Raw genomic sequence first — 12272 nt, 5'->3', positions numbered from 1 at the left:
TCTGTATGCAGGTTAAGAAGCAACAGTTAGAACTGGACATGGAGCAACAGGCTGGTTCCAAATCAGGAAAGGAGTATATCAAGGCTGTATATTGTCACCTTGTTTATTTAACTTATATGCAGAGTACATCATGTGAGATGCTGGGCTGGATGAAACACAAGCTGGAATCAAGATTTCCAGGAGAAATATCAATAACCTTAGATACGCAGATGACACCACCCTTATGGCATAAAGAGAAGAACTAAAGAGTCTCTTGATGAAAGTAAAAGAGGAGAGTGAAAAAATTGGCTTAAAGCTCAACATTCAGAAAACTAAGATCATGGCATCTGGTCCCATTAGTCAGTCAGTTCAGTCACTCAGCTGTGTCTGACTCTTTGTGACCCCATGGACTGCAGTACACCAGACCTCCCTGTCCATCACCAACTCCCAGAGTTTGCTCAAATTCACATCCATTGAGTCGGTGATGCCATCCAACCATCTCATCCTCTGTCGTCCCCTTCTCCTCCTGCCTTCAATCTTTCCCGGCATCAGGGTCTTTTTAAATGAGTCAGTTCTTTGCATCAGGTGGCCAAAGTATTGGAGTTTCAGCTTCAGCATGGTCCCATCACTTCATGGCAAATAGATGGGGAAATAAACAATGAGAGACTTTATTTTGGGGGACTCCAAAATCACTACAGATGGTGACTGTAGCCATGAAATTAAAAGACGCTTGGTCCTTGGAAGAAAAGCTATGACCAACCTTGACAGCGTATTAAAAAGCAGAAACATTACTTTGCCAACAAAGGTCCATTTGGTCATCCTTGAAGGTCCTGCCTAAGCCTTGCAGTCTCCAAGAAGCGTTCTTTAAATTGTCAAGGTCATGCTCACCTTTCCTTGACCTGAACTCCAGACTCTACACAGAAGAACATTATAGTACCGTGGCAGTCTAATAAGTGAGCTGAAGAACCTAAAAAGAGTCTTAGGATTAGTTAGGGAAATGGTGGTTAATCCAATCGAAGTTGGTTTCTTTATTCAGTGACTTCTCAGAGACTTGAATATGGTGAAGGTCATTGTGAATCTCAAGGAGAGGGATTATCAGGGAATGTATCCTAAATGTATCTGACTATACTGCACCTCCCAAAGAAACAATCTTTAGGATCCCACTTTAGGAGATACTGGATTGAACCTTGCTTGGGAGTCCCCCAGCTTCTGCCATGCTGTTTGGTTTAACCTCAGCTGACGTCTGTCCCTCAAGCTTCATGGCCCAAGGCAGCCACCTTGGTTTGGGTTTCTGCCTCCTGCTTGTCTGCTGAGAGAAAGGCTGCTCAGGATGCAGAAATGACCTCAGACTTTTAAATTTTCCTGGCCAGTAGGGAACCCCTAATGAAATATAAGGAGTCACAATTACGAGAATTGGGAGAAAGCCAAGGGAATGAAAAGGGAACACCTATGACCCAGGCCTGTGGAAGAGGAGGGCATGGCTTTTTCCGTCTCAGCCCTCCATAGCTACCTTCTCAAGTAGTCTCAACAATAAAAGTTTGGCAGGTCAGTTCATGCTGTAAAAATTAAATTAGCAGCGGTATGTAATGGATGAAGCTTGATAGCCATAGGGATGGGATCTTTATCTTTGCTCCCTGGGGCTTGTGGGGGATGCCAATGAACCCCTCCAGATTTTGACAAGGAGATTCTTGTTTTTTCTGTCTCATTATGTCTGTCTTTCTCAAAGTTGCTCTGTTTTTCTCATTGGTGGTCTCTTTTGTCTCGGGAACTTGGTTTGGCTTTTTCTGATCTGGAACCTGACGATCCAGCGACACTTGAGGATGTAAACGGTGAGAACTGGTATAGCAGAGAGATGAGAAAAATGCAAATTATTTTGCCTCCACTTATTTTATTTTACTTCAGTTCAGTTTGGATCAATAAACATTTCTTGAACTTCTACCGGAGCCTTTATACCAGACATTGGGGAAACGAAGATGAATAAATCATAGCTATTGATCACAGGAGCTTTCCAGCCTGGCTGGGGAGACATTCAGAGAAAGGTGACCAAATAGCATGGTGCACACTGCGTGAGAGAGTGAAAGATGAGAGGGGTGAGGGGGAATGTTTGGAGACTCTGTGCTCGTGAGATGAGCTTGAGTGTGAAGCAGGAACTGTATTATTCTTTTTAGAACATCAGTTTTCAGCGTATACGATGTCTGCAGACCTCCCCGCCCCGCAAACTCTCTCAGCCTCATTTTCACAAACGATCAGGGTCTTTCTGTCTACTCTGTGCCCAGTCATCCTGGTATGTGTGCGCTTTGTGTCCTGCTCCTGTGGTTACCTTTCTCTGCCCCTTTGCCTGTCAAACACCAGTCATGATTCTTTGAGATAACTTTCACTTTCTCTGAGAAGCGTCCTCACCATCTTCCTTCTCCACCTTCTATCCAGGCCCACATATGAATATTCGAATTCTGTTGCCTCTAAAACCCTGGTGACTCAGCTAGTAAAGAATCCACCTGCAATGCAGGAGACCTGAGTTTGATCCCTGGGTTGGGAAGATCCCCTGGAGAAGGGAAAGGCTACCCACTCCAGTATTCTGGCCTGGAGAATTCCATGGACTGTATAGTCTAAGGGGTCACAAAGAGTCGGACATGACAGAGCGTCTTTCACTTTCAAAACAACCTAAGTTTCTAGCGATGGATAAATGGATAAAGAAAATGTAGACAAAAGACATATGTTATATATACATATATATAATGTATATGTGTAAAACATATGTACACACACATATATACATATGTTCATTTATAAAAAGAAGGAAATTCTCTTCACACAACACAGATGGACTTTCAGTCCCTATCCTCAGTGAAATAAGTTTAACAGAAAATGAGAAACACTGTATGTTCTCACTGACCATGTGGAATCTAAAAACTCAAAGAAAACAGTAGAATGATGGTTGCCAGGTACTAGTGGGGAAGGGTTGGGGAATGGGGAGTGTTAATCAAAGGGTACATATTTTCGGTTATAAATTGAGTAAGTTCTGGGAATCTAACATACAGCCTGGCAACTATAATTAACAGTGCTGAGTTATATATTTAAAAGTTATTAAAAGAGTAGCTCTTAAAAGTTATTAATGTACAGTTTTTTAAAAAGAAGCCATTATGAGAGTGCATGGAACTATTAACTAACCTTGTGGTAGTAATCATTTCACAATATATTTATGTGCATCAGGTCATCATATTGTACACCTTAAACTTACATATATGTCAATAATATCTTTACACCTGTAGGTCATGTGTGATGGCAGACATTGGGGCCCCGCTGGGCTGTGGCAGGTGTAATACAGTAATTCGGAGTAGGCATTAGAACCAGACAGTCCTGGGTTCAAATCCCAGTCATACTGCCTGTTAAGCTCCATGACCTTAAATATGTCACTTTAAACAATTGCTCCTTTACCAACAAAATATGGACAATAATGGTAGCTATCTGTTTTATTGTTGTGAGGATTAAATGAAAAAAATAAAGGGAGATAAATTGCCAGGAAGCAATAATAGTTTTAGTTCAGTTCAGTCACTCAGTCGTGTCCAACTCTTTGCGACCCCATGAACCGCAGCACGCCAGGCCTCCCTGTCCATCACCAACTCCTGGAGTCCACCCAAACTCATGTCCATTGAATTGGTGATGACATCCAACCATCTCATCCTCTGTCGTCCCCTTCTCCTCCTGCCCTCAGTCTTTCCGAGCATCAGGGTCTTTTCTAATGAGTCAGCTCTTTGCATCAGGTGGCCAAAGCATTGGAGCTTCAGCTTCAGCATCAGTCCTTCCAAAGAACACCCAGGACTAGGGAGTAACAAAGGCAGAGTAGTATAGAGGCCTGTATGAAGAGTATAGAGAACACACATTCTTAAATCAGACTTCCAAAGTGCAAATCTGGATTCTGTTACTAGAGTGTAACCTTGGACAAGTCCCATAGGTTTCCTGCAGCTCAGCTTCCTTACCTGTAAAACAGAAGAAACAATACTACAGGCCAACAATCCCTTATCCACAATCCCTTATCCAAAATCCTTAGTGCTAGGTGTGCTTCTGGATTCAGATTTTTTTTTTTTTTTTTTTAGGGGCTGGAATTTATTTATTAAAAAAATTTTTTTTTTAATGCAAGATATTTGCTTTATATTATGCTGGCTTCTGCCATACATCAGCATGAGTCAGCCACGGGCATACATACGGTCCCTGCCTCTTGAACCCCCTCCCACCCCTCTAGGTTGCCGCAGAGCACCGGGCTGAGCTCCCTGCATCACACAGGCCGTCTGTTACACGCATGATAATGTACACGTTTCCGCGCTACTCTCTGAGTTCGTCCCTCCCACGCTGGGTCCGCCAGTCTGCTCTCTGTGTCTCCGTCACTGCCTTGCAAATGAGGTATCACCTCACACTGGTCAGAACGGCCGTCATTAAAAAAATCTACAAACAATAAAGGCTGGACAGAATGTGGAGAAAAGGGAACCTTCTTGCAAGGTTGGTGAGAATGCAAACAGATATAACCACTATGGGGAACAGTATGGAGATTTCTTTAAAAGTAAGGGCTAGAGCTATCATGCAATCTTTTTTTTTTTTCCTTTTTTTTTTAGAAAGGTAATGCAGTGGGTATGCCATTTTCACTCAGCAGCTCCATAATGAAATGCCAAACTTCTTTTCTGCAGCTCTATAAATAATGACATAAGCACACTAAGTCAAATTAAAGATAAAAGACTGTAGATAGCTCACAGTGAATCCGGATTAGAATTCGCCTCTAAATAAGTTGTGGGAAAAAAAAGCCAAAAAAACTGGATTTGTTTCACCTCAGTTCTCAGCACTAGTCCCATAGGGCCAGGTAGAGGTGGATTCGCCATGTGTCTGATGACCTTCCCCTCCCTGAACTGTGCATCTGGTCTGGTTAGATTCCCCAGGTCTCTGCCTTCTGCTTCTGTCTGGGGGCTGGAGTAAGGTTAGGACAGAGGCTTTCCCCTGGAATAAGGGTCTAATGTGGAGATCCCCAAGGTCCCTGAGCCACCCTGGGTACCTGAGTGCAGAGAAGGGGAGGCCTCCTCCAGCCCCAGAGACTCAGGTCTTCCCCAGAAGGCCCTGGCTGGCGGGACAGAAGGCTGGGAGAGTGGGGTTGAAACTGCTTCCCCTGTTCCCCAGGTGTAAGCTCCAGAAAAGCAGCAAGTCACCATTTCTTTTGTCCTTTCTGTTTTGTTGGCTGGTCTGTTCTGAGTGCCTACAAGAATGGCGGGCTCACAGTAGGTGCTTAATAAGTATCTGCTGAATGAATGAGAAAATGAACACGAATGTGCACTTATTAAGCAGCTAGCACATGCCAGGCAATCTTACACAATCCGTTCAACCCTCATGTCAGTCTTGTAAAGCAGGTACGGTTCTCATCTCCGTTTTCCCTCAGAGGAGAACTGGGGCTCAGACAAGCTCACATCACTGGGATTCACGCCTCGGCCGCAGCCCTGGCCGCTGCTTCTGTGCTCCCGCAGTCTTACGAGAGACAGGAAGGGGTCCCCTGTCAGCCAGCACAGACCAGGCCCAGGCACGCGGTCTCCGTCTCAGGCCTCGCCACGTGTTCCTACTGACAGCCGGGCAGTGGCTGCAGGCGGATTGCAGCAGCTGGGCATGGTTGTTTGACTTCTCTGCTGATAGCTCTGTGATGGGACTTCTGTAAAAACAAAAATCCGCCCGCGTGTATCCAGTCACAGCCTCTTGGAACATGAACAGTACTTGAAGCAAATACAGATTCAGAGCTGCTAAGGAACCAAAGAGCAAAATAAGAGGTGTGTGTGGTTTGTTACTGTATTTTTGTTTGTCTGTATTATCACAGTGCCTATTTCACCCTGGGGGCTTATAGAAAATATTACATTTGTTTATATATACTTAGAAAAAAAGTAGGGGATATACACACCAAGATGCCAACAGTAGTTATTTTGAAGGGCAGTGATTGCAGATAATTCATATCTTTTTTTTTCCATCTTTGCTCATATACAGTTTCCACTATTCCACTGGAGGACCAGACATTACTTAGGTAATTTATGTGGGGATGTGAAGAGACTCAGCCAAAGCTCCTCCAAATTGCAGTCCTTTCGCTTCTGAACCAACCTGTGGTTTCTTCAAGGACAATTTCCAAGTGACAGTGTCACTGTCTGAATTGAAAGCAAGAAAGAAAAATCAGAAAGCACATCAGAAAAATGGTGGCCGTCCACGCCTAGACATTTAGGAAAGGACCAAACAGGGAAGGAGAATATGACCTATGAATGTCTACCATGTGCTACTCACCAGGCAGAGTGTTGGCATCGCACTCTCATATTTAACCCACCTAAGAACGCTGCAGAGTTAGACATTCTTCCCGTTTCACAGAACAAGAGACAGAGACTGGAAGAAGTTAAGTTCCTCCAAATCACATATCCAGAAAGCAGTAGCCATTTAAGCTCAAAACGCTGGGCTTTTCACCACTCCATCACTGAATCGAACAGCGCTTAGCCACACGCAGTGGTCCATCTATTTGCCCTCTTCACCTACATTCCTCTGTCTGTTTATGTAATGCTTGCCCTTTACCTATACTGAGCACTTGTGCGCGTGTGGACACATACTCCAGTGACTTCCTAGGTGCTTTCAGGAAAACAAATGGGTAAAGTGGGTGGAAAATTACTTCGGCATGTGACTGTGAATGTCATGGATATAGAACGCCATAGATACATTCTTATCACTCAGAGCTGCTGGCTTAAATTTGGGAACATCTGTGTCATCACCACCCTTGAAAGCCAAACCGGAAGGAATCTTGGTGACCTAGTTTATCAGCCTCCTTCTTGATTTCTCAATTTTTCTTCCTCCCCCTCCCTCTCCTCCTCTCTGTCTCTTCCTCTTTCTTTCCCATCTTCTCTCTCTCTGGCTCTCCCTTCCTTTTCTCTGTCCCCTTTCCCTTCTCCTCCCCCTTCCTTTAGTATCAGCAGAACCCTTTATTCAAGCACAGTTTAGAAGGGCCAATGTACAAAACAAACTAAAAGCAGGTGCCTTGGGGATCTAGACTGAAGTCTGCTCAGCGACCCTCTGCTTTTCTAAAGAACCCTGGGACTTAAAACCCATGGATCTAGACCTTCATGCTTGTCACCAAGGAGGAAATTTAAAACCAGGAATATGAAGACCCTTCTCCAAGTGTCTCAGACACTCCTAAGCAGAGTGACTTGGGTTTCGAGCATTCACTCACCTAAGGTCTCTCTTTACATTTATTGCAATTATTTGTTCAGATTTTCTCTTTCTCTGCAGGAAGGTAGAGTGCTCAGAGGGCAGGGGTGGTGCCCAGCTGTTCTCTGTCGCACCCTCAGTACTTGGCTCTGAGCCGTGCACCTTTTGGGTGTTAAATGCAGTATTGCTGAACGGATGATCAGCCGGATGAATGCAGTAGATCCTTTTTGCTCAGCCTGATGCTGCCGCGCTGGGAGTTTATGACTTGTCCCCATGATGGATCAATGTACTCCCAGAACTAGTAGCCCCTAACTGGAGCCACTAGTTATCCTAAATACTGCCCTCCATCCACCCCAAGGCCTCTCCTCATTCCACAGCCCACAGCTCTTATCATTCAGCTACCAGCTCCAGGGTGGGGATTTAGTCTTTTTAATTTAGCTGACCCCATGTATTGTTCAGGGAACGTGAAATTCACAGAAACATCCATATCCATTGCTTCCCCTCTTCCCTCTGCAGAGCTGAGGACTTCCTTCCTCCCCACCACACCAACCTCACTAGAGTCTTCAGAGCACTGTTTAATAGCGGCTTTCCCTGAGGTCAGCTTCAGTCAGGGGTCTTGATGAACCCTGATGGCCTGGGTGTGGGTGGAGGGCAGGGCGGAAGAGGGTGCGAAGTGTTCTGAGTGGTGAGGGATGAACCCACCCCCTTCCCACTCAAACCCGTTCTCTGCAGTTCGGGCTTGTCCTGGTCTCACCCTCCTGCTCGGCTGTATTTCAGGCTGGGGTGGCGTGGGGGAGGGTACAGGAACCAGAATCTGTTTTGGGGCTGTTGACTTGCTTTTGGCTCAGGGTTCCCAGCTGCGCACGAGCTGGCTGGCCTGTGCCTCTGGCCTGGCCTCTCTTCTTGGCCGGGATGCAGAGAGGCCCAGGCCGGGGCGCTCAGAGAAGTCGCAGGGCCTCAGCCTCTTGCTGTGGTGGCCTCCAGGTGGTTGTGGGCCATTTCGTGGAGCTTCGAAAGTGGACGAGCGCTTGGCTCATCCCAGGGCCTCTGCCGACCTGCTTCTCTCCCTTCCACACAACTGGTTGAGGAACATAGATGCTCTGGAATATCCGGGAATCACATTATACGAAAGGATTTTCCGGGAAACCAAAACTCTGTTTCCCTGAAAACCGAAGTCCATTCGATCCCCTTAAGAATGTTCTGGCTGGCAGGTTCAGGATTTGAAGAGCTCACATCATCTGGGTTTTCCTTCTCAAAGGACCCTGGAAAATCAGCCAGCACAGTTTCTCCTATCCCTTGTCTGAACATCACTTCCCAGTTTTGTCATACCCGGGATATTATTAACTTAATGCGTTCTTCTTAAAATGGACCCGTTGTTATTGTTTTTATTTTTGGCTGAATCAATGATTTTTAAATGGAAATTTTTATCACTACCAGTAAGTGGAAAAACCAGGATTACTTGCCATAAATGGAAGATAACTCTAAAAATCGATACAATGAAAACAAAACAATTTTTATAGAATTCTGGACAGCTGTTGTTGCTTCTGGAAGGCTCTGGATTACAGCCTTGTTCTGCACCCCCCCCCTTTTTTTATTTTGTTTTGTTTTTTAAAGGAAGGTTGTCAGGTGTTACAGAATTGTCAAAAGCATTTTGGCACCAAAGCAAGCCATTCTCACCAAAGCAAGCCATTCTCCATGACTGAATTGGAAGGGCTGAAAGAAGATTAGAAAGTTCTTTTGTTATTACTAAATGATTTAATTCTGATGTGTCCCACACTTTGGTAAACACCTTGTAACCCAATAGAATGTTTTTTTAACCAGAGAGGGGACTGGCTCGCTGTCACACAATAAATCTGTGCCAATGGTGGGACTAAACTAGACCAAGTACTCTGCGTTCCAGAGTGTGTTCTCCCTTGCTTCCCAAATAAATGCCAAATTGCCTCTTTGAAGGGAACAATTCACTCTTCAGGAGTGGGATCCCTTGGGAAAAGACTTTGTCAAGAAAAAGGTTATATTATTACTATTTTTTTTCCATCACAGCACTCTGTGTCTATGGAATTATTAAGAAAGATACTGATTTTTTTTTTCACATTCTTTCTGCTTTACTGAGTAAATTAAGTGACTACTATAGTGATAAGGTAATTAGTGCTAAATTATATAAACTGGAAAATAAATCGTCCACAAGTGTGCTGAACTTTGACTGTTAATTAGTAGTTTAATCATTCAATACTCGTTGAGTAACTTGCATCCTCAGATATATTTACTTATAGCTGGTAGAAGACTCTCTGAAGGCTGCTGTCCTGTTCTTCCACTGTAATTTTCTGAACTTCAAGTTTTGTTCAAGGTCGAGTCAGCAGACTGGTAGACCCCACGTTTGACTTGCCCAGATGTTGTAAGAGAGGTGAGAAAAGCTGTGACTTGTGTTGAAGATGCACAAGGCACCAGGGCTGCCTAGGTAAGAGCTCTTATCACAGCCTCATGAGAGAGCAGAGACTCAGCTGAAGCGTTTTGTCTGAGTCATGCCCACCTGGGCAGATAGAAATTTGGCTTGGGCTCGAGTCTTTCTGGTTCCAAACCCGGCACCCTTTCTGCTGCATGTCAGAGCTGTGTGTTTGTCAGCATTCTGAGAGCAGGCAGTTTTTCCCAAACACACTTTCCGTTCCATCTCAGGACCAAACTCTGTGCCCTTACACTGAGTTGCTGCCCAGGCGACATCTGCCAGCCATAAGGGTGATACAACAGATGCGGAGAGTTGAGATCCAGAAGAGCAAAGTGAAGAAAAATAAGCAGTGAAGCCTGGCTTGGTGCTGTTTGGATTTCAGCCCCTCATCTAGGGTTCCTTGGAGGTGAATGCTATAAACATCTCAAGTTGCATCATTTTATTTATTTTTAATTTGGGAACAAAAACGAAGTGAAGTGAGACTGGTTAGTGATCATACTTGTTTTAGAGTCAAAGGTAGACACTCTGGCCTCATATAAGACACATCTGAAGATTCACATAATCTTCCTGAAACCAGCAGACCATTAAAAAAAAAAAAAAGTGAAAAGGAAGGTACTTAAAAAAAAAAAAAAGCAAAGAGGGGATCTGTTTGAAATAGATGGGGAAACAGTGGAAACAGTGTCAGACTTTATTTTTTTGTGATTTTCCAAAATCACTGCAGATGGTGACTGCAGCCATGAAATTAAAAGACGCTTACTCCTTGGAAGAAAAGTTATGACCAACCTAGATAGCATATTCAAAAGCAGAGACATTACTTTGCCGACAAAGGTCTGTCTAGTCAAGGCTATGGTTTTTCCAGTGGTCATTTATGAATGTGAGAGTTGGACTGTGAAGAAAGCTGAGCACCAAAGAATTGATGCTTTTGAACTGTGGTGTTGGAGAAGACTCTTGAGAGTCCCTTGGACTGCAAGGAGATCCAACCAGTCCATTCTGAAGGAGATCAGCCCTGGGATTTCTTTGGAAGGAATGCTGCTAAAGCTGAAACTCCAGTACTTTGGCCACCTCATGTGAAGAGTTGACTCATTGGAAAAGACTCTGATGCTGGGAGGGATTGGGGGCAGGAGGAGAAGGGGACGACAGAGGATGAGATGGCTGGATGGCATCACTGACTCAATGGACGTGAGTCTGAGTGAACTCTGGGAGTTGGTGATGGACAGAGAGGCCTGGCGTGCTGTGATTCATGGGGTCGCAAAGAGTCGGACACGACTGAGCGACTGAACTGAACTGAACTGAGACACCTCTTGAGACTTTCAGCCAGGGGAAGCCTTCTGTCTCACCCGGCCCTCTCCTCTGTACTGGGTTTGTTCTTTGCAGCTTACCACCCCCTCCTCACCAGAATCTGCCCCATTCTCTTCATGACACAAATACACTCATAGATCTCCAAAGGAAGCTGTAAAATCCCACCAAAAGTTCTTGACTATCCTACAGAGGTCATTTCTGCGTTCTGCCCATGGCGGCTCGGACCAGAGTACATGCATGCTAAGTCACTTCAGTTGTGTCTGGCTCTTTGTGACCCTATGGACTGTAGCCTGTCAGACTCCTCTGTCCATGGGATTCTCCAGGCAAGAACACTGGAGTCCAAACCTGGCTCCAGGTGATGCCAAGTTTCAGGGTACCAGCCTTTGGGTCTTCATCTGTCCTTTAACCCCTGGGTTGGGCTTTTCACACGAGCATATGAGATCGAGTCCTTTGGCTGGTGGGATGCTGGTATGAAAAGGTTCATATACCAGTTCTGCTGTGGCCCACTGCATGGTCTCCTCTCTGGTTCTCAGGATAAGGAGTCTGGACAAAATCAACAGTTTCTCAAACTATGTTATCAGAAACTTAGGTTTATCTTGAGACATCCCAGGAGCCACCATGGGAGGGAAATTAAAGACAGGAGTTTGTACCCATTCACTTTGTGCTACCAGCAGAGCTCCTTACCTTTACCTGTTGGGTTTTCCCCTGAGATTTGATTAGGCATAAGTGATTCCCTGTTTAAATAAGAGTTTGAAGCACCCATTTTATAAACTCGCTATCAGTTAAACAAACACCTACCCCCATGCATGCATGCATACACACACAACACCTCAAAGAAAATAAATGAAAACAAGTGAAACACATTATTTACCTAGCAATATGCCTGTTTTATCATTACTTTTAAAATATTTATTTATTTGGGTCTTAGTTGCAGCATGTGAGATGCATGCAATCCCTGACCAGGTATTGAACCCAGGGCCCCTACAGTGAGGGGTGCAAAGTCTTAGCCACTGGGCCATCAGGGAAGTCCCAATATGCCTATTTTGGATGATAGATTAATTCAGGCATGGGGAGGAAGTTGAATTAGAACGTGCTTTTGTAATTTACCCACACCTTCACACGTCCCATGAGGGAAGAATCTTACTCTTTGGCCTTACGAGAGTCCAGTGGGCCAACTTTGGCCTCTGGAAACTACTGGAACAAGGGCCAAAATTCTTCATGGACACTTCTGTTTCTCTGAAATTTATTACAATCAAGGGCATATGTACATGTGTGTGCATGTGTGTATATGTATGTATATGTCTCTATACATGAACACCCGCGCATATCCATGTGTGCACAAACATGTATGCAC

General features: G+C 44.7%; 1 protein-coding gene across 10 annotated transcripts in view; it reads left to right on the top strand.

Annotated features, from left to right (window-relative positions):
* ASTN2 (astrotactin 2) overlaps positions 1–12272 on the top strand; it is a 1030196-nt gene that overhangs the window by 912447 nt on the left and 105477 nt on the right. Inside the window, exon 20 of one of the 10 annotated variants that reach the window (XM_045165176.1) lies at positions 5986–9339. The exons of the other annotated variants lie outside the window; for them this stretch is intronic. Within the exon in view, the coding sequence (XP_045021111.1) occupies positions 5986–6026 (41 nt within the window). The 3' untranslated portion in view covers positions 6027–9339. Of the gene's footprint in view, positions 1–5985; positions 9340–12272 lie in introns of those variants that run through there. 10 annotated transcript variants of the gene reach the window in all.

The sequence above is a fragment of the Bubalus bubalis genome, chromosome 3 (genome assembly GCF_019923935.1).
Source record: "Bubalus bubalis isolate 160015118507 breed Murrah chromosome 3, NDDB_SH_1, whole genome shotgun sequence".
Lineage (NCBI taxonomy): Eukaryota > Metazoa > Chordata > Mammalia > Artiodactyla > Bovidae > Bubalus > Bubalus bubalis.
This window is presented reverse-complemented; position numbering and strand designations above follow the sequence as displayed.